Source organism: Kwoniella bestiolae, chromosome 5 (genome assembly GCF_000512585.2).
Source record: "Kwoniella bestiolae CBS 10118 chromosome 5, complete sequence".
In the NCBI taxonomy this organism is placed as follows: domain Eukaryota; kingdom Fungi; phylum Basidiomycota; class Tremellomycetes; order Tremellales; family Cryptococcaceae; genus Kwoniella; species Kwoniella bestiolae.
In genome coordinates this window covers 878841-899636 of record NC_089245.1, presented here as the reverse complement: position 1 = coordinate 899636, position 20796 = coordinate 878841, and the positions used below count along the sequence as shown (strand labels likewise).

The window sequence follows — 20796 nt, the reverse complement described above, 5'->3', positions numbered from 1 at the left end:
TCTATCTATTCCTTTGTGTTTGGTGGGTTGATCCGAAATTTCTGTTTCGTATCCGTTTGCTTGGCTCTGGTAGTGCGAGTACAGTACTAGTAACTTTGGTCACGAGGTATCAGAGAGAGATCGAGGTGGAATGTCAAAGTGACGGATGAAGCGGAGCAGCGACGGCCCGGTGGATACTTTGTCCGGAATACCTGTTGATAACAGAAGAAGAGAAAGGTTTAAATTCCCGATAAGATCTTCTTTGGTCGAATGAGGTTCTTGGCGACTTGCTTCGAGATGGAAAAGATGTTTTTGATTGATTTAAAAGAGAGAAGATGAAGATAAACTGGAATACGAGTATGGTATTACACAGCACCTTGTAAACTGTACAGTGCTATTACTGTACAACTGTACTATACTCAGGTCGAGTAGTTTGTCTCGTTTCGTGTTCGCGAATGAGAATGGTCTGTTAAAAAACGTCATACGAAAATATTGAAAGAAGGCTAAAGAAGTGTAGACTGTCCCCTCCCCTCCCCTCCCTTTGCCGCTGTTGGGTGTTACCGAACTGCGTATTTTCACTCAATTTATCCTTGTTCTCCCCTGAATACCTGAATGATTACAGGGTGACTAATGGATATTCCGGCCCGCTGCTCCGTCTTCGCCCCTTGGGGTCCATGTATCGAGCGAGTTGCTCATTGCAGCCTGATATCTTTTCCCAAGCTAGTGATTGGTTTCCTGGTTCCTCGTGGCGTTTTGGCAAGAAATCAGGCTCAACAGAAGCTGGTCTGGATTTGCGCGTGGACTGAACGTGGTGTGTCGCGTTAGATGGATTAGAGTTTGAGAATTGAAGAGAGAGAGTAACATCACATCAACAATTGTCAAATGGAATGGTGAATGAAATGAATGAATTTCTACCAGATATACCAGATATACCAGATATACCAGATATACCAGATATATCATGGTTTTCATAGAACAGCTCAACTTCAAGTAGACGTCCAATATCAGCACAATAGACGCATGATCGACCAGTCATAGAAATCTAGGCTTAAAACAATATACCCATCACCCACAGTCATCATACATCACCTCCACCCTCAAGATGCCTCCCCGATCCTCACGTTCCCCAGCATACGGTGTATCACCCAAAGCGAAATGGAACAAATCCCTACCTACCACCAACCATCCACCTTCTCACTCCTCCTTCCCCCTCTCGTCGGTAGGTATGATACCCCACTCGGTGCCCCGACCTATACGGCGTCCCAAGAAGATCCTCTATCTCATGGTGATCTTCTTCCTACTATACTGGTTCGGTATAAGGCATGGACTGGGTATAGAACGTATACCGCCCCCACCACTTGGATTCGCTGTACCGGGTGGTAGAAGGGGAAGGAGATCATCTTTGTTCTGGGGAGATAAGGGGACTGCAACGCTTCTACCTCCCACACAGGGGTTGAAGCCTGAACATCCAATATACGAGTTGATGGAAAAAGCCGAAACGAAATGGACGAACCTCCTTTCCTCACAGTCCAAGACCCTCCAACAGGCTGTCAGCGAATATAAGAAACGATATAGGATGCCACCACCCCTGGGATTCGACGAATGGTTCAATTTCTGTCAGAAGAACGATATCAAGATTATAGATGAGTATGATCAGCTCATGAGAGATCTGTTACCCCATCATGCTCTTCCTGCTCAGACTTTCATTGCGAGGTCAAAAGCGCTGGAAGGGACGGGATTCACGTATACCCTCGATATCAGTAAGCAGGGTGTTGGGCTGGTTGGGGAAAGATCGAACGCGGCTAGACCAAAACATCTTCAAGGTCTTATAGGAGGATTCGTAGATGATTTGCCGGAGGGATTCTATTTGAAGGTGACGGGGAGTGATCATGATACGGGAAGTGTGGTGCTGGGTAAGGATCAGAGGGAAAGGGCCATGTCGTTGGTTAGGGAAGGTAATCGTGAGTTGGACCTTCGTCCGTTGGCTATCAGTAGGCGTGACTGACAGAAGGATTGGATCAGACTTCGATGAGACAGAACTAAAAGCTTTGGAGGATCCTAACAGAACACCGGCGTGGGGATGGTTTGTGAGTGGTCCGACTGTCATCCGATGGCGTTGCGTTGTACTATAGAATACTGATCGTGACATATTTCCATTTCATAGAAAGCATGTCCCCTTGATTCTCCAGCAAACATCCGACCAGGAGCAGAGAATGCTACGGATGCTGTACTTCGTGAGCTAACCTTACTCTTCATATTCACATCGCCAACGGATCTACGAGTCTGAACCGGATTGTTGATCCTGCCTTGCTTGCTTTGTGACTAGCCAAATCATTCATCTCCGACCATTTACCCACAATGGACTTCTGCGAATACCCCGAACTCAAGCGTCTACATGGTGCTATGTCCTTGGACTATGCCCACAGATCACCGTCCATCCTCAAACCTATATTGGTCTTATCGAAGTTTCCCGGAGACTCCAGTTTCCAAACCACCCCTATGGAGGCATATATGAATATCACCGAGTCCGACGTGCCCTATCTTGGTACATGGGAGGACAAGACCGATAATAGGTTGTTCTGGCGAGGATCCACGACGGGTGGGTATGGTGGACAGAGGGATTGGAAGGAATCGCACAGGATGAGATTGCATTTAATGATTAACGGACCCAAGGGTGGAGATACTTGGTGGAATCAGCAACTCAGGGAGATAATGGTTCCTGATGGAGAGGGGAGTTATAAGGTCGTGAGAAGGTGGGAGAGGGTGTTGAGTAAGGCTTATGCCGATGTCAAGTTGTCGGGGAAACCTGTTCAGGTGGGTCGTGTCATATTATCTATCACAGGGATACCAAGATTGTTAAGCTGATGTACAATCCTCGATTCATCCCTCCTCCCGGAATGCCCTCTTGTGCTCACTCTTTTCGTGTGCTGTTCACAACACCTAATTCCTTCTCTCATATCTCGATCTGAACCTGCTTCTATCGGCATCCTCGCAGTGCCCAAACGCAGATGTATGCCAACAAGTAGCCGACACCATCGAATTCGGCGAGAGGGTATGGCCCGACCAAGCAGCCGCGTTCAAGTATAATCTAGATGTAGATGGGAATGGGTGGTCATCTAGATTTCACAGATTACTCAGTTCCGGTAGTCCCGTTATCAAATTTACGATGTTCCCTGAATGGCACATGGAGTGGTTGAGTGAGTGACCAAGCTTCCCTTCTTCGTCTGCTTCTGCTCGAAAACCCCTGCAACAGCAGATATCAGCCGTCCAGATCGTTGACAGGGGCGTCAATGCTGATCCTACTTTCGACTTATGGCTTAGCCCCATGGTACCACTACATCCCACTCAAACCTGATTACTCAGATCTATACGATATAATGGCCTTCTTCGTTGGTCCGGTCGACGAAGCGGGAAATATAGATAGTACCAAAGGACATGATGTGGGTTGTTTCTCCTCCGCTTCTTTCTCTTTCTCCCTGTTTTCCCTTAGCATGGACTTGCCCTGGGGATGACTGATTGATTGCATTTCTCGATGATAGTATTTAGCCCAGAAGATCGGTGAAGCTGGACAGAAGTTCGCTTTGGAACATTGGTCGTGGGTAAATATGCAAGCCTATGTGAGTTCTTCTCCTCATGGACTTCAAATAGCTCTGACACAGACATAAAAATGAAAGCTAATGCACCATGCACGTACACAGACATTCCGACTACTACTAGAATTACAGAGATTGCATTCATTAGATAGAGATATGATGAGTTACAAGGAACCCGAACCTCGAAAACAGGGATAGATATCAAATCAAGTTGCGCCAGAACGCAACGCAATCTTCGTTGAGTAGATCACATGATTCAGCAGCATGGGGAGAATACCACTCGCTCAGAATGTATCATATCAAATTCGGTAGATCATATATCTTCTCAACGAACTTCAGGGGATTTAGGGGTACAAGTATAGACATTAACGTATATCATGCATTTTATAGAGGCTTCTTTGTTTTTCTTGTGGGTACAGAGCAAGTCAGGTGGAGGAGGGGATCAGAGCTTACTGCTCTATCGTTGATGATGGGTCGATGTACCATCCTGGATGTTGTGTACGATCAGTTCGGATTGATATAGGCAATGATAGTTTAATTATCAAGTCACATATTCATAGCTACAACATGATATATCATTTCTTTGTCATCTCGAACCGGTACATACATAAGTTCTCCATTCTCTTATTCTGATCCTTATTCTTATTCTTCTGGTTTCATTTCATCAATTACAAAATATCAAGTCGTATGGTATCAGAATCTCATACCTCGGAAACCTGATTTCCTCCATTTGACCATTCGGCTAACATACCCTCTTGGATTGATTCAGAACAAAGAGTAGCCTACACCCAAGTGTCATGACCCATCTAAGACCCACCACCACCCCCACATCCCCCACCACCGCCCCCGCAGGACGACCCACCACCCGAATCACCTCCTCCTGAAGACCCACCACCACATGATGAGATCCCTCCCGATCCACCTGTATCCCCACCAGAAGAGCCATGATGACCACCGCTCCCCGAATCACACCCATGTCCGTGTCCGTGTCCGCCAGTCCCCATATCGGGAGGAGGAGCAACGACAACTGGTATACCTGGATAACCGGCGAATGCACCCGCGTTGGACATGTACCCTTCGTTTCGATTGTTGTTTCTGTTGGTGGTCGTTCCGATGGTAGAGTATTTGGATGGTTTAGCTGGTTTGTGAGAGATGAAGGGTGGAGAGGGTTTTTCGTTGTATGGTACTGTGGGAGGTTTGGTTCTGCAAGCATGGGTAGATGTCAGCTTGGACTTTCTCAAGTTGGGGGGCTAAAGCTACTGAGATACTTGAAGAGGATGTTCGGTCTCGAGCGTGAACGAGATGACGTACCGTGGCTGTGAATGGACCAGTCAGTATAGTTCAGATGATATGCGTATGAAGTCAGCGGAGTAAAGATGAGAGGGACTTATCACTCACTCTGAATATACCGCAGAACCCACCACCTCGAAGTCGGAGTGTGCCTTGTTCCATACCTGACATATATAGTGGTTAGTCAAGGGATCCTTGGGAGATTAGAACGGAGAAGGGATCGTACTCACTGGTCATTGTGTGTTTAGAGGTTCGTATCGAACGATGGAAGTGTCAATGTAGTACAGACAGGTAGTGATGGGCCGAGTGATGAGGTTGAGCTTCGAATATGGAGTGATGGTGGCAAGCATTCAATCCAACAGCTACCAAGATATTCCATTATTTATACCTTTGTCTACTCAGAGTTGAGTGGACCATCCGGTTATCAACCTCCTATCCTTCCAAGCGGTGCATGATATCACCCCGGAGCAGAAAGGGCGATGCTGGTTGGATCAAGATCAAACGTGCTCGGTCGTGTGCATCATCTCATTGTTTGTTTCAGTTGATTCATTTCTTGTTTGTTTGTTTGTGTGTGTGCCTGGATTGATATTACTAATCCATTTCTAGATCGGTTATCACGGCGAAACGATGGAATAATACTGCATCTCTTCCATACGTCATAGTGATCTGCAACGAACACAGCATCCACTCGCAGAACCGAGCTTGCGGATTGATCCTCAAGAAGCTCATAAACGTTCTTTCCGATATCATCGGGTTGTATGACGCCTTACTCCGCCTTATCAACACGATGTATCCATCCCGGGAAGAGATGATATCCGGTTCCTTTTGGTTTTGCCAAGGAGGGTTACTACCTTATTTATATCATATCATGTATGCTCCTTTGTACGGCCGCGGTTACAAGTTTCAGCTTGTTCTTGTATCGTAACGGTATTGCCGTTGCGCTGCTCCACTCTGAAGCTGTCAGTTCCATTTCGCAAAATCCCTCAAACTGTCGTATCATGTCAGATCTTATCTTCACATAATTCAAAATCGGTCATCTCAAATGAGAGATCAGAAGTGTCGGTAATTGCACCCAGTCTTGGGGCCGGTTGTCAATCATACCCTATACCCTTACTCGAATGAAAACGCAAATGTGCCAATCAATCCTTTTAAGACGAACATGATCCGCCCGGTGAGTTCTGGTGGAGCCTCACTAGGGACCGCAGGCGGATGAACCGCCAATCCCCATCCCTGATCCGGCGTTATCGGAATGTCCGTGTGAGTTCCCATCGGCTAGAGCAGGGGCAGCGACTACGAGGGGTAGCGCCGGTGCCATGTATGCACCTGCCGTGAGAACCTCGTTACGATTGGGTGTGCTGTTGTTGTTGGCGGTAGAGGTGTTGGTGGAGTTATGACCTGATGTGTAAGTTGCTCGGGGTTTGGGAGGAGGTGGAGTGGGTGACTTGGTGGGAATGGTTGGAGGTTCGGGATCATAGGCGGGGAACGTCATGGGTTTGTTTCTGCGATATTACGGGATCGATAATTAGTATCGTAAAAGTGTGATTGAACTGAGGCGAAAGGTTAATGATGAAGAGTTGAGGACGTACCGTCGCTATGGTGAGATGAGTCAGCCCAACTGACAGTGAAAGTGATGATTCATGAGTCCCGACTCACTCTGAATAATCCGCAGAACCTGCCTCCTCTAAGTCTCAGGGTATCTTCTTCTCCTTTCATAGTTGATCACAAGCAAGCGTCCTAGAGCATGGAGCGACCCGTCGAAGTAGCTGCTCAGCCAATGTGCAGCTCAGCGATGTAAGAGTGGACCAGACCTTTCAACACGAATGTACTCGGGAGTATACTGACTCAACCTCAATCTATATACGTACAATATACATCAACTGATCTCAGCTAAGTGGCAACCATCAGCGTGAAGCGGTCTTATCTCACCGAGACGCACGAAGCCACCGTCCCATCCCATCAATCAATCAATCAATCAATCAATCAATCAATCAATCAATCAATCAATCAATCAATCAATCAATCAATCAATCAATCAATCAATCAATCAATCAATCAATCAATCAATCAATCAATCAATCAATCAATCAATCAATCAATCAATCAATCAATCAATCAATCAATCAATCAATCAATCAATCATGGCTGTGCCTGGCGCAGTCATTCGGAATCGAGTAGATGTAGTGCTTGGAACATCATCTTATAGATGCAAGAATGACTTTGGTGTTGTACGCTATACTTGAATCAATGTGGAATAACAAATCTCGCATTTTATTCCTAAATGTCGTCAGATGGTATTATCAAGCCAGAATCATAACTTATCAGTGAGCTGAATGAAGGAGGGAGATGAGAACATCCATACATAATTTGCACAATCGCTTTGATGATAACACTCAGTGTGATCCTAGCGCATCACATCGCAGCTATCCCCCGTCCTGTTGAACTGGATGACTACGAGTAAGGTGGAGGAGGGCTATACAGGGGGTGGCTTGGGATAGCTCGGAGTGGTAAGGAAAGGAGGTTTGGGTACTCCTAGTAATCCGAAGTGGTCGTTGAAGAGGGTTTGATCATACTCTGAGAGCGGGTGGAAGTCGATTTCAGCCTGTGTCGACGATCTTGTCATTAGTACAGTACAGCGTGACTTGATCCGATTGGTGTTATACATATAGAAACGACGTGCTAATTGGATAAATGGGCGTAACTTACCATTTCTGACGACCAGGAGAAGAATTTTGGAGTTTGAGCTTATGCCCTACGAGATCTTATCAGATCGACGACAACTCACCTTGAGGACGATGCTCAGAATTGTCGGACGACACCTGGTCTCCTTATATGCTGCTGTAGTGCATGAACAATGATAAGCATCGTCATAAACCTTCACCATACTTCCGAAGGGTAGGGTGATGTAACGCACCACCAGTCTTGATAGGTTGAGGAGATGTCATATTTGACCTCTTTCAGACCCCCTCGATGGCCTCACACGAACGTGGGTAGATATCGGATGAGTGATTTTGTGAATCAGTCGTGGCTTACAGGATGAAGAGATGAAGTTCTCCTCGCGAATACCAAGAGAATCCATACTGTATATATGATATACCAACAAGGTCGACAGGCAATTTCCACACAGATGTCCTATAGCTTCTGACCCAGTAATCATTGCCCCTTCAAGCGGTGCATCATAAGGTCATGGGGTCGTGTTATGCGGCCCTTTCGTGGTGTTAGCTCTCAGACTCACCGAGATCGCCAGTCTACTTCGGAGGTATGGTCTAACCTTAGTCACTAAACGCGGAGGTTTTCTCACCCATGACGATTTCGCCTACAAAGTCGAGCTCTCTCGATTGATAATGCCTGAATCTACTTCCACGAGGCAAAGCTCGATGATCAGGTTGATACTGTACATAAAATGTATAACACGGATACTATAAAAGCCTCCCTCCCGACTGACCGATGACCACGCCGTAACCTCATCCTCATCATGTATTCTCTCTAGACACTCTTCCTGACTGTCCTTCCTTCGTCCTTTACTTGACTCTATTCGAGCTTCCTACCCACCACCTCCACCACAGCCCCCTCCTCCCCCACCACAACCACCACCCGATGACCCACCCCCATCCCCACCTGACCCACCTCCATCACCACCAGATCCACATCCGCCACCATCCATCCCTCCTCCGCAAAAAAAAGTCCGAGGCGAGGTCAACAGGATGACCATGGCATTCGCAGTACTCAGCTTCACCCCCTGTTCCACCCGTACCATTCCCTCCGTCCTTCATGAAACCCTCCATCAGGTTATACACAGCGCCCCAATCAACTTGATTCAAATCCAATCCCCCTGCCCCATTCTCCTCACTTCTTCGGATGGAACAACAACACGACGAAGGATGTGTATTGGGATAATCACACCATATGATCTCTCCATTCGAGTCCCCCCTAGCTCCTGCTCCCGCTTCTGCAGTAGACGAGGTCAGGAGAAAAGGCGCATAAGTGGCGGGATCACATCCTACCGCCTCTCTAACCCCAGTGACACAACAACAACAGCTTGTGGGATGTGTTGCGGGTTGAGCGCACCATATGATCTCTCCGTTGGAATCCCTCCTTATGCCCTGGGGAGTGGCGGCGACCAATGGTATATAGGGTGAAGAGTTATTCCTCAGAGCTTGTTTGAGTCGGAACAACTCTCGTTGTCTACTTGCGTATTCGCCTGCTGAGATTGAATCGCGTAGGTGGGCATTACCTCCCACATGGATTAGGCGGGGGGCATGACCCTTGAGCCGAGAGGAGGGGATGGTAGAGCGTGGGACGGTGGATGGGGAGGCGAGTGGACCTGAGAGTGGGATGGGATCGGATGTTGAGGATGATGATGCTGGGGGTGGGCGGCTGCGAATATAAGGTAGGAGCTTGACTTTGGGCAGCTGGTAGGGAAAAATGATGTTACATACTGTGGATGACAGAGGCAACGATCAAATCAGCAGTCAATCTCTCAAACTGGCAGATGTAGCAAGCTGAGAAAGAACATGGACCTATAGCTATCATGGGATTCAGATAGAGGATACTGCACCTTCTTGGATGCCCTCAACAAACTACCGACGAATCGATATACATTCTGTCTATTATGGAATGAAGCTTAGGCGAGAGAGGCGTTCGTCAGTCAGGTGGGTCAAACGATATCTGGACGACATACCAACACGGCTTACCAGCTCTAACGTCCTTCTCTTTCATCTTCTCCCTGGCCGTTTCTTTGCCCTTGGCTTGCTTTTCCTCACCGTCCGTTTCCGACATAGTTGGCAGTGGTTGTGATTGGCTTAGATGGATAGGTGTAGGACATTGACGGGTGTGACGAGATGATTCTTACTGATCAAGTATGTAAGAGTGGATGTCGACCATATCGTAGATGACAAGGCTGTTATTGATGATGATGGTAGTCATGAACGTGTGATGTGTATTGTACAGCCTTGTGTTCGTATGTATATGTCCGTGCACATCAATCGGATCTCTTGGTGGTAAGGTCGTCATGCTGTGTCGCGTTCTCTTTTGTGCTTTTATCGATCAAAGTTAATATACACAAGACATATATGGCACCAGAGTCAAGAGGTATAACAAACGATATTATGTACAACATGCATTAAGGATCTATCGTTCCCATATTCATCATCTACGATCAGAGCCCCACTCTACTTTCCTGTACCAGCGCTTGGACCCCGTAGTCGGTACATCACCTCTGATGATAAGGTTGAAAAGCAGAGTTGGAATATCCGTGTTCGGATGGTAGTGGAGAAGTGTATGGTCTAGGTAAAGGCTTCTCTGTCTGGGAAGGTTGGGTAGTCTTGGGTTTGGTTTTCGACCTCGACTGTCAGTCACCTGTGTGAGCAGTCTCGTCTTCTCTGAGCGTACTAGAAAGAAATTACCCACTCCAAGACAGCATAACCACCCATTACTTGTTCGTTCATCTGAAAAGCTGAATATGGAGATATCGTCGGCAGCTCTCTTGGTTGGTTTCCAAGGGTCTAGGCACCACGTATCAGCTTTGGATCACGATACAGTGCAGCTCGTTATCGTGGTGAACTCACTCATTTCATTCTGATGGCTTGGTTGAATGTCTATGGGCTGATTCGACATGATTCTTGACTGTACCTTCGAACACCTTCCTCCTCTTTGTGCGATGAGAAAGATGCATGCAATAGCCTGATCCTTCAATCTCCATCTGCTACTGTGTAGCATATCATCTTCGTCTTCGGCGATACGTCATACAGACATATACATACACACTGTGAGTAGATTGGCACTTCGGGCTCAAGGGGTTTAAATGTTTAAATCAGGAACATCTGAAACGGACGATCATGGCGTTTTCCTGTTTAGCTTAGGGGTCCCCTTTAGGGTAATAATCAGATCTGAGAGCTCTATTCTATATTTTGATTTGTGCGCCGCAGTGCAGTGCAGTGCAGTGTGAGAACATGATGGTTATGAGTCGATTGACGGTTCAACATTCATATCATTCAAGTCTTGAGGATGAACAGAAACGATGTTCTCATTCAGTCGCTCATAAATTTCAGATAAGATACGATTATCGTTTATTCCGAGACTGCGCAATGAAATCACATCACTCATTCTCGCTAACAATGTCCAACCGGCGGTCTCATACCTTGCCATTGTACATGGCATCTATGTATTGTTTGATCTGCATAATCGACATGACGGTAGTGCATAGAAGCATCTGAAATTATATCATAAATGGGTGATCATACTACAGTGAATATCGGCAAAAGGTATGATAAAATACAGTGAGGGAATCCATCAAAGGGTGATCCTAGGACTAGGGTATTATGAGCTTCCCCCCGTCCCACTTCCACCGGTCGTACCACCCGCAAAGCTATTCGGCGCCTGAGTCTCACTGGGTATCATCTTCGCCTGATCCTCATTCTGCGGCTGGATCTGGTGATTCCTGTATACAGGATTTTTACCGAAGATCGCCTCGTGTCGGGGGCGATAGCGAGCTACAGGATCCGAATCGTCGAATTCGAACTGGTAGTGAAGAGTGAACAAGATGAGTTTTCGATCTGGATAGAGCGAGACGGGAGGAATGGTGGGTGAGAGAGGCGATGAGCATGAATACTTACACAAGAGGTCAACCTCTTTAGGAAGCTCTTACGTGGTCGAGCAGGGGGGTAATGGTCATATGGGCCTGTACTTTCCTCTGTTTGAGTGAGAGTGAATTCATCAGTATTACAGTGAATTGATGAAGGCTTTACGAAATAGAGAGGCGGAAGTTGTTTTGTTTTGGGGAGAGTGTGTGATGAAAGGAATTTGGAGACATACCAGATGCCGATCCCTGTCTCTCTCTCCATTCTGACCTATAAGGATGTTTGGACATATCCCTGGATTGCTGAATATCCTTCTCGTTGGTCCTAAATGGGTATGAATCGTGGTGCGATGAAGACGATGAAGAAGGTGATGATGGTGGGAATGACATGGTTGGTATGTTTGATGGGTCTGTTTGTGTATATATCCTACTGTTGCGATTTGTCTGGTACGATTAGATGGAATATATAGTATCTGATGGTGACTGAGATGGTTGAGATATGTTGAAGGAATTACTATTGCTCCAATTGATTGATTGATGTTGATGTTGAGTGATGAAAAGAATACCGGAGATCGAGCGGCGATAGCATGACTTTATAAGAATCTATCGTGTTGATGCGCTCTTTTTTCGTTTACAATAACGAGAGATGATCGGTGAAAGCGGCAACACTGGTACCAACATAGCACTTCGGGCTATGCTTTGCTAGCTAGATAAGGGGGAGCTAGGTCACCAAAAAAGCAAAGAAGCAAAGATCTCCGAGATGACACGGGGGTCCTAACGTTATCTTTCCTGAACTAACTCAACGTACCGAGCTAAAATTAGCGGTGCATGCGGTACCAGTAGTAGTTTTCCGCTTGTTTCAAGATTGTGTCGTGCGGTTGGAATAAAACGGCTTGCAAGGTGTATTGGTATGTGTCTATTTTTGGTCTGGCGAGCAAGGAGGGTACTATCCTATACGTCAGCCGTCGAGTTAGAACGCAATAGCTTAACATGTCTGCGATGATCCTTGATCGGTACAGTAAACGAGGTTACACTACTGTGAGATTCGGTTCTTCAGGTTTCTACTCTTGGTTTGCTGTCTTCCACCCATCGATAAGCTCTGCCCCGACTGGAGCATGAGCACCGGCACCATTTGACTGCCATACATGAAGAGTCGATGAATGAAAAATGTTTGTTACGTGACATGCGGAGAAGTGGAGTGGATAAATGAAATCTTCAGGAAAAACGTGACGTGATTCTACGCGTCATCATCAATTTTCTGGGGTCGCAACACTACGAAATACTGGATCTGACTGTGATAGGTATCACATACAACAAACAACCACTCACACTACAGGTATGCATCCTAACACCTCGCACAAGCCATCAACCATTTCCCCCATGCATCCGGCCCACATCCACATGGATTACCTAGAGCCTCCGAGCCAAGCGGCTGGTTCCGAGTTCCCTCGCCTTGCGGGGCGGAGATGAATGGTTTGATCGTTGGTTTGGATTCTGCGGGTGGTGGGGATGTTATGGGTTGATTGGAAGTATTCGATGGTGGAGGCTCGGAGGGACTGTAAGAGACATACGCAGGTTAGGTCTGGTGAGAGGGACTTGAAATGGCAGGACTATTGCGAGAAGAGTACATACCTGATTTGAGGGGTGGTTGTCATCTTCTGAGACGTGCGGATGTGTATGTCTGGAGGAAGTCAGTACTGAGCATCAATCTGGACGGACGGTTTAAGAAGTGTTTGGATTATCCTTATCATCGCGGGAATACTTGGGACGGGGCATAGACTCTCGTTCACTGGTATGCTCACCATACATCATCGATATTGATACAATGAGCATCTTAATTCTTCCCTCGTGTCTATTTCTCTTGCCGGCTCACGAACGTTTATGATTTTCCCAACTGAATATTCCGGATTTAACATCGTCTTTCTATTTTTAACATGTTTGCCAAGATATCACTTCTGCTCTATTCCACAATGTGCTATTATTCAGACAATACAGGAAGACTCAGCAGATACGATTGACGTTCACGGGAGTCCACACGTGAAGGAATAGTCTATTTCAGAGGCTGTTATTTCCAAGGGCAGAGCTTCATCGATTATGGAGAAGGACGTCATCTCATTTCGCTTTGAGCCAATCCTATCGCCTCAGTTGACAAGAGACTGGACAGCTTGTTTCATTCAGCTGATACGATTTGGACGTGACTCGGGTTCGACATGGCATTATGACATGATCGTTCAAGGATGTTGAGTGAGTGGGTAGGAGATAAATGGCAAGGGATGTCAGTTCCCGTAGACGATGTATCAGTCTCAAGCGCCCATTAACACATCTTGCTCCCCACTTTAACCATCTCACATCTATAGCCCATCGTCGTTCAAGTCTGAAACCAGGTGTTGCATGCATGCCATCCCCAACTTACAGTTGTTCCTCTATGGAGTTGCGCTTAATGGAGTACAGTGATCTTGTTCATTCCCTACCAGACCGCCACACCCGCTTCTATCCGGTAATATCGTTCATTCCTCTTCACGGAGATACCCCCACTCTCCACAATTTCAGTTTCCACAAAATCTCTTGGTTCGATTTTTTCCTTTGGTCCTCTAAAATCCTGCTTGCTTGAAAGCAGTACTTTAGTTCACCTCCAGACCATACACATAATCAACTTCCAAAGAACCCTCAGCTAGGTCATATAATCCTAGACAGAGATCGAACGGAAGATTGTAGATATAACAAATACATACGACAAGATGGCCTCTTTAACCAATGGACAGGTGACGGAGTTGCAGCAATCTGAGGATTATGCTATCAAGAGTGAGGCTGTTACGCCGAAGCTTGGTGAGTCGTGCTTTCCTTTCCATATCCTTACCAGTGCATGGCATTCGGCTCAGGAGAGAATGTAGATAATGAGGTGGGTGGGGATGCTAATATTCTTGTCATTTTCGCTTAGATACCTCTCAATGGCCATTGCTTTTGAAGAATTACGATAAACTCTTAGTTAGATCTTCCCATTTCACTCCCATTCCCACTGTGAGTAACTCCTTCCATCATCCTCCTCTTTGGTTTACAAAGTCCACGTACTGATGGTCTAACCTATGTTGATGCAGGGTGTATCCCCCCTCAAACGAGATCTCCAAACCTACGTCAAATCAGGAGTGATCAACCTTGACAAACCCTCCAACCCCTCCTCCCACGAAGTCGTCGCGTGGCTCAAACGAATCCTCAGAGTCGAGAAGACAGGTCATTCCGGTACACTGGATCCCAAGGTGACAGGATGCCTGATCGTGTGTATCGACCGTGCCACCCGTCTCGTCAAGTCCCAACAAGGTGCAGGAAAAGAGTATGTCTGCGTCGTCCGATTCCACGATAAAGTCCCCGAAGGTGAAAAGGCCGTTGCAAGAGCTTTGGAAACTCTTACCGGAGCGTTATTCCAACGTCCCCCACTTATCTCTGCTGTGAAGAGACAATTGCGAGTGAGGACGATCTACGAGTCAAAATTGGTGGAATACGATGATAAAAGGAATATGGGGGTGTTCTGGGTATCCTGCGAAGCTGGTACTTATATTAGAACGCTTTGTGTACATCTTGGTTTGTTGCTTGGGGTTGGAGCGCATATGCAGGAACTTAGACGAGTCAGGTCGGGAATCACGGGGGAGAACGATGATATCGTTTCGATGCACGACGTGCTGGATGCGCAGTGGTTGTACGATAACACTAGGGATGGTGAGTGTTTGTCTATCTATCTCTCTAATCATATCGCCCGATACCCGTCAAGCGCCCAGCCTTCTTTTCCTTTCCTCGGATAGAGTCACAACCATGCTAACTCTCATTTTCTCAACCAGAAACATACCTCCGACGAGTGATCCGACCTCTCGAATCCCTCTTGACCAACTTCAAGCGAGTAGTAGTCAAGGACTCTGCAGTAAACGCAGTATGTTACGGAGCGAAACTCATGATCCCCGGTTTATTGCGATACGAATCCGACATCGAGGTCAACGAGGAGGTCGTCCTGATGACTACCAAGGGAGAGGCCATCGCCATTGGAATAGCGATGATGTCCACCGTCGACCTGGCATCATGCGATCACGGTGTCGTAGCCAAGGTGAAGAGATGTATTATGAACCGAGACTTGTACCCAAGACGATGGGGTTTGGGACCCAAAGCCCAGGAAAAGAAGAAGATGATCAAGACTGGGAAACTCGATAAATACGGGAAGGCGATTGATGGAGTTACACCTCAGGAATGGAATAAGGAGTATGTAGATTACAATGCCGCTCAGGAGGAGGGTGGGATGGTACCTACCCAACCACCCGCTACTGCCACGATCACCCCCATAGAAGTCGATGAGAAGGAGACCGAGAAGAAGAGGAAGAGAGAGACTGAGAGCGAGGTCGTGGCTACACCTTCGAAAGGCGATGGAGAGAAGGAGAAGAAGAAGAAGAAGGTGAAGACTGAGGATGGAGTCGAACGAGAGGAGACCGCCGAAGAGCGAGCAGCTAGGAAGGCAGCCAAGAAAGAGAAGAAGGAGAAGAAGGCTGCTGCCTAGGTTCCTTAGGGGTGGGAAGAAGGCGTTTTGATTTTCGTATATATATTCATTCATTTTAGGGGTTATACCTGTATGTATTCTTGCATTGTCTGGGTTTGAGCTTGCAAATGACAGGAACGATACTTACTCACTTGATAGAGGATTCGGACAGCAGGTGAATCTGCATGTGTCGCATACGTTTGTACCATTCACTAATACAATTAATTATCTCATTCATACAACATCGTCACTGCAAGTCGTTCCATGCGCCCCGCCCAGCTGTTTTGTCCTCTCATCTATCATAATTATCTTCTACTGTTCTGCGCTACTTAGTCCACTTTCAAATCCAGGTCAAACTCCCTCACAACGTCGAAATACGTCTTGAAGAAATCGATATAATACCTTACGTCCTGTGATCCCGCCGTCTCCCTTATGGAATGCATAGATAATTGGGCTAAACCAATATCGACGGTTCGCACGTGAGTGGAAAGGTGTGGTCCGACTGTTGAGCCGCAAGTCTGTGAAACCGAAAGATCGAACAAGCGATCAGCAGAAGTCTTCTATTGGAGGAGGTATACCTGATGAAGACGAAAGGGAAACTCACAGAATCATTCCTTATTTCAAACTCTTGAGTAGGCACCCCAGCTTTCTTCGCTACTCTTCTCAGAAGGAATGTAGTCTGGGCATTTGAGGTGTATCGCTGATTCGCATTGGTCTTTATGACTATACCACCGTTGATCCGAGGGGAATGATTGGTCTCGTACTTGTTCTCGTAGTTTGGGTTTACCTGTTGCAGCAGGAGATCAGCTAAGCTTTGCAAATAGACTTAGGTTTAGCTGGGAAGATAAAATCATCGACAACTCACTGCATGTCCCATATCTGCTGAGACTAGGAAACTGTTCGCTAAGAGATTATGATACCCTATCTTCTCGTAGGCTGGCAATGAGACTATACGTTCGACGAATGATGGGAGGAGGTTGGATTCTGCTCCGTGGTGAGATACACTGCCGACCTGCAAGGATCAAATTATCAGTTTGTGACTAGCTGGCAATCTCAGTCACGACAGCTGAGATGAGAAGACGCCTTGACTCACTTCTTCGTTGTCGAAGAGGATGACACATCTTACTGTACTATCGCTTGATGATTCGGCTGCTTCACATAGACCTTCGATCGAGCAGAAGCTGAATAAAAGCGAAGTCAATAAAAAGACGCGTCCCAAAACAGGCGACGTTTGTTTGATGAAGAGATATCAAGTGTGCGATAGGAGAGGTTGTGACCGGCACCCGATTGATGTAGATGGGGTTACTCACGAAGTCATCAAGTTATCGCATCTTGGACTGAAGACAAATTCGTTTGACAGTCCCCCGACAGTGGAGGGTTGAGTATCATATAGAGATCTAGAATCAAGCTTCGTGCATCAGCTTACTCTTCATTCTTGAGAACGCGGCAGCTTAGATGGGTCGAAACGTACAGCTCGAAGTCTTGGATATCCCCGACCTCACAGCCAAGCTCATCAGCCAGTACAGCCAAAAGCAGCGGATGATGTTTCGTTTCCATCCTCGATACATCATCTTCGTTCTCCCTTGGGGTATTAGCCCCACTGAATGGCTGGGGCGTACCAGTTCTTGATGGACCTTGACCTTGAGCTCCAGCAGTTGCACTCCCATTCAGCTGATCGGCAACAAGCCCTAAGACAGGTAAGAATTCAGTCTCCTTGTTGAACTTGAACGAATCGTTGATACTCCTATCGAGGTGAATCGCAAGAGTGGGAATACGCAATAATGGTCTATCGATCTTGACCAACCTCGACACGTATCCTGGACCTTTCTCGCTGGTTGAAGACTTGTTAGAGATGATCACCCGTCCAGCCAACGATAGATCCCTGTCGAACCAACTTGGCCAAATCCCTCCACCATATAGCTCCACCCCAACCTGGAGATACCCGCTCTTCTGTCTCTTAGAGACCGGTCGGACCTTCAGACATGGCGAGTCGAGATGTCCCACCGCGAATGAGATGGATGATTCTCTGGTAGGGTTTGAAGGAAGGGTGAAAGCGACGATGGAAGATTGATTCCGGGTGTAGAAGAGCTTGGAACCTGGTTGGAATTGGTCCAAGTCGGGCGATCGTTCTGAGATACTTTTGAACCCTGCTGAACGGAGCTTGGAGGAGAGCTTGTGCACTGCGTGAAATGGTGTGGGGGAAGCTGTGACGAATTCGCAGAATCTGAGGGCGGAGATTAGCGATGATATTCTATATCCATATGTCATTTTGGAGAGTATGGACGTACTTTACTGCGTCTTTAGGTGGGGAAGGTGGGATCTTCATTTTGATGTTACTAGACATATAGGCTGGATGGAAGGTGTGCGTGCGCGGGACAAAGGAAAGTCGTGGATGTGATGGATCTAGATCTGAGTATTATTTGCGTATGACACACCGAGAGTATTGAGATGGGTACATGACATCTCCTTTGTGAACGACCATTCAAGTGGTGATGGTGATGATCCGACCATTTCAGGGTTGATCAGGTGGAGGCACATGCTGCGTTCGGCGAAAACCGAAGAAGCAAGGTTCCAACCCGGTGCGACGGTGATGTCGGACTTATCGTATCACCGATATCACCCGACTCTGCCACAAGCTGTCTTGTCAGCTGGATGTGGCATTCATTCATTTCCCCGTATTCAGCTTCCGTTATACTGTAGGTAGCAGCAGTGAGTGATTCCCTGACTTTTGCTGCTCTCTGCCTGTTGCTTACTGCTTGGTGGTTTGCTGTTGCTGTTGCCTGGTCCTCGCTGCTTGTGTCAAAGATTCCATCGACACCTTGATATATCTGGATCTTATCGTTTGTTCAGCTAACCTTTTACAGCCAGCCAACTATTCAAAATGGTGTGTACCCCGTCCAGCAACATTGTTGAAGGAGAGGAGACCATGCTGACCTAGTGATTCTTTTCCCTTTACTCCCTGCCGCCGTCACTCCTGTCGTTATCGCTATCTCACGACTCTTCACCAAATCAACAAATTTTCATTATGGATTATGGATGATGAATGATGGATCAATTGTATATCATTGGAACGGATCCATCACACTGCTGGGAATATCAATATCATGTGGATTCATTGGATTGGATATAACAGGGTCGAGTTAGAACTAAGACTGTCAAGCGAGCCTCTAGAGTTCTCATCGAGAAGTACTACCCTAGACTCACTCTCGATTTCCAGTGAGTCTTGGTTTGGGTTCGGTCTTGGGTATGGCTTGAAGGGAGAGAGGGATCAGTGGAACGAGGAGGAGGATACGATTTAATTGGGAAAGGATGATGGGCGACTATCTCATGGTGGAAGTTGGGTTCAAACGCAATGCTGGATATGAAAGACATTTCAAGGTTACCCTGGAGGAAAAAAGGAAGATCAATGAGAAGAGGATGAAGAGGCTACCGGAGGAGGCTACCATCGTTGGAACCAGGAAGCACCATAAGCATGTAAACTGACTAATACCCTTTATCACCACAGCACCAACAAAAGACTCCTCGATGAGGTAGCTTCCGTCCCTTCCAAACGACTCCGAAACAAGGTTGCTGGTTGTGAGTGGGGTTTCGTTTTGGCGTCACAACAAGCATTGCCATTGCAGGAGAAACATTGGACCTGGGCATTGTTTACGATGGCCAAACCTGTTATGATGCACCGTTACTGAAGTCATTCTCCTACTTCTAGTCACCACCCACTTGATGAAGAGAATCCAAAAGGGTCCTGTACGAGGTATCTCCTTCAAGTTGCAAGAGGAGGAGAGAGAGCGAAAGGATCAGTGAGTTTGGGTTCTTTCTGTACCACATCTCTCAAATGTCGGAAACAACTCTCCAGTCGGAAGAATTGATCCAAATTCACTTTATCGTTATCTCTCACATTACACATGATGCTAACCTGTCTCAACCCCACCCAGATACGTACCCGACGTCTCAGCCCTCGCCGCCAACGCCGACGCCCCTCTCGAAGTAGACAACGAGACCAAGGACCTCCTCAAGTCCCTTGGATTCGATGACCTCAACGTAAACGTCGTCAACGTCTCCGCCAACGCCCCAAGAGAGAGAAAGACCCGATTCGTCCCTGGTTCAGGCCGAGCTTAAGGAATGTCGGTGCTGGTCCGTAGGGAAGTTTGGTAGTGGTGATGCGATGATTATGCCTCATACATCTGGTCTGCGGAATGGGGTGGGATAGCATGGCTTGCATGTGATGGGTTGTGAGAATCAGATTATATTTGAGGTTTTGATGGCGAGCTGGAACTGGATCTGTATTGTGCCGAAACGACTAATGTTTATTGAGGATTAGGCATTGGCAAATACTGTATTTCCACGGGTTGACCCAACAAAGATTTATCTGCTGAACGTCTACAGATCGTTATCCCCCGGCTGCTGTCGAACTGGTATACATTCAGTATCTCGTTTCGAGAGTTTATGAATCACATACTAATTTCGACCAGACCAAGTGGAAATAAGAATACAAGCTGATCACTGACAATGACGAAGAAAGATCAAGGCTGATTCCATACGATACACCCTCTGTATTGTGTCGCACACCTTGACGACATACAGAAGCGAATACATAATATAATACATGAGATCTATAATACCAACGTAATCATGATCGTATACAGACAGCCTCTACCGTCTTCCCGCATTGAATTATCTCGCCCAACATCCTCATCGGATCACGACAAAGTAAAGTCAAAATAGTATGAAGTACAGTCAATAAGAGTGGTGATTGGTGATGGATGGTTCGAGGTACACAACTGCTATACATACACCCGCGAAACATGAGTAAGTGACATAGTGCCGCACCGAACCACCAAGAATTCGCA

At 46.8% G+C, this 20796-nt stretch overlaps 10 protein-coding genes across 10 annotated transcripts; 3 read left to right on the top strand and 7 right to left on the bottom strand.

Moving 5' to 3' along the window:
- Positions 1-1081: 1081 nt before the first annotated feature.
- On the top strand, positions 1082-3770 carry I302_106723 (uncharacterized protein; the record flags this gene model as incomplete). Its single annotated transcript, XM_019192625.1, has 8 exons — positions 1082-1940; positions 2002-2066; positions 2144-2213; positions 2306-2793; positions 2975-3176; positions 3301-3419; positions 3519-3596; positions 3678-3770. The coding sequence occupies 8 exons, from the start codon at positions 1082-1084 to the stop codon at positions 3768-3770; spliced, it is 1974 nt and encodes a 657-aa protein (XP_019045622.1).
- Positions 3771-4378: 608 nt separating this feature from the next.
- On the bottom strand, positions 4379-5033 carry I302_106722 (uncharacterized protein; the record flags this gene model as incomplete). The annotated part of the gene is made up of 3 exons (XM_065870323.1): positions 4379-4775; positions 4833-4888; positions 4971-5033. The coding sequence occupies 3 exons, from the start codon at positions 5031-5033 to the stop codon at positions 4379-4381; spliced, it is 516 nt and encodes a 171-aa protein (XP_065726395.1).
- Positions 5034-6054: 1021 nt separating this feature from the next.
- On the bottom strand, positions 6055-6351 carry I302_106721 (uncharacterized protein; the record flags this gene model as incomplete). Its single annotated transcript, XM_019192627.1, has 1 exon — positions 6055-6351. One exon carries the CDS (start codon positions 6349-6351, stop codon positions 6055-6057), a length of 297 nt encoding a protein of 98 aa, XP_019045624.1.
- A 2140-nt stretch (positions 6352-8491) lies between these two features.
- On the bottom strand, positions 8492-9638 carry I302_106720 (uncharacterized protein; the record flags this gene model as incomplete). Its single annotated transcript, XM_019192628.1, has 3 exons — positions 8492-9236; positions 9413-9482; positions 9554-9638. The coding sequence occupies 3 exons, from the start codon at positions 9636-9638 to the stop codon at positions 8492-8494; spliced, it is 900 nt and encodes a 299-aa protein (XP_019045625.1).
- Positions 9639-10071: 433 nt separating this feature from the next.
- I302_106719 (uncharacterized protein) lies at positions 10072-10475 on the bottom strand (the record flags this gene model as incomplete). Its single annotated transcript, XM_019192629.1, has 3 exons — positions 10072-10206; positions 10269-10363; positions 10427-10475. The coding sequence occupies 3 exons, from the start codon at positions 10473-10475 to the stop codon at positions 10072-10074; spliced, it is 279 nt and encodes a 92-aa protein (XP_019045626.1).
- A 702-nt stretch (positions 10476-11177) lies between these two features.
- Positions 11178-11826, bottom strand: I302_106718 (uncharacterized protein; the record flags this gene model as incomplete). Its single annotated transcript, XM_019192630.1, has 3 exons — positions 11178-11378; positions 11474-11550; positions 11673-11826. The coding sequence occupies 3 exons, from the start codon at positions 11824-11826 to the stop codon at positions 11178-11180; spliced, it is 432 nt and encodes a 143-aa protein (XP_019045627.1).
- A 955-nt stretch (positions 11827-12781) lies between these two features.
- Positions 12782-13091, bottom strand: I302_106717 (uncharacterized protein; the record flags this gene model as incomplete). The annotated part of the gene is made up of 2 exons (XM_019192631.1): positions 12782-12992; positions 13069-13091. The coding sequence occupies 2 exons, from the start codon at positions 13089-13091 to the stop codon at positions 12782-12784; spliced, it is 234 nt and encodes a 77-aa protein (XP_019045628.1).
- Positions 13092-14174: 1083 nt separating this feature from the next.
- I302_106716 (centromere/microtubule-binding protein CBF5) lies at positions 14175-15970 on the top strand (the record flags this gene model as incomplete). The annotated part of the gene is made up of 4 exons (XM_019192632.1): positions 14175-14262; positions 14375-14454; positions 14532-15147; positions 15267-15970. The coding sequence occupies 4 exons, from the start codon at positions 14175-14177 to the stop codon at positions 15968-15970; spliced, it is 1488 nt and encodes a 495-aa protein (XP_019045629.1).
- Positions 15971-16278: 308 nt separating this feature from the next.
- I302_106715 (uncharacterized protein) lies at positions 16279-18275 on the bottom strand (the record flags this gene model as incomplete). Its single annotated transcript, XM_019192633.1, has 7 exons — positions 16279-16467; positions 16554-16736; positions 16815-16961; positions 17043-17130; positions 17260-17346; positions 17421-18173; positions 18238-18275. 7 exons carry the CDS (start codon positions 18273-18275, stop codon positions 16279-16281), a joined length of 1485 nt encoding a protein of 494 aa, XP_019045630.1.
- A 555-nt stretch (positions 18276-18830) lies between these two features.
- On the top strand, positions 18831-20065 carry I302_106714 (40S ribosomal eS17 domain-containing protein; the record flags this gene model as incomplete). The annotated part of the gene is made up of 5 exons (XM_019192634.2): positions 18831-18833; positions 19083-19165; positions 19455-19525; positions 19656-19746; positions 19882-20065. The coding sequence occupies 5 exons, from the start codon at positions 18831-18833 to the stop codon at positions 20063-20065; spliced, it is 432 nt and encodes a 143-aa protein (XP_019045631.2).
- Between the last annotated feature and the right edge of the window lie 731 nt (positions 20066-20796).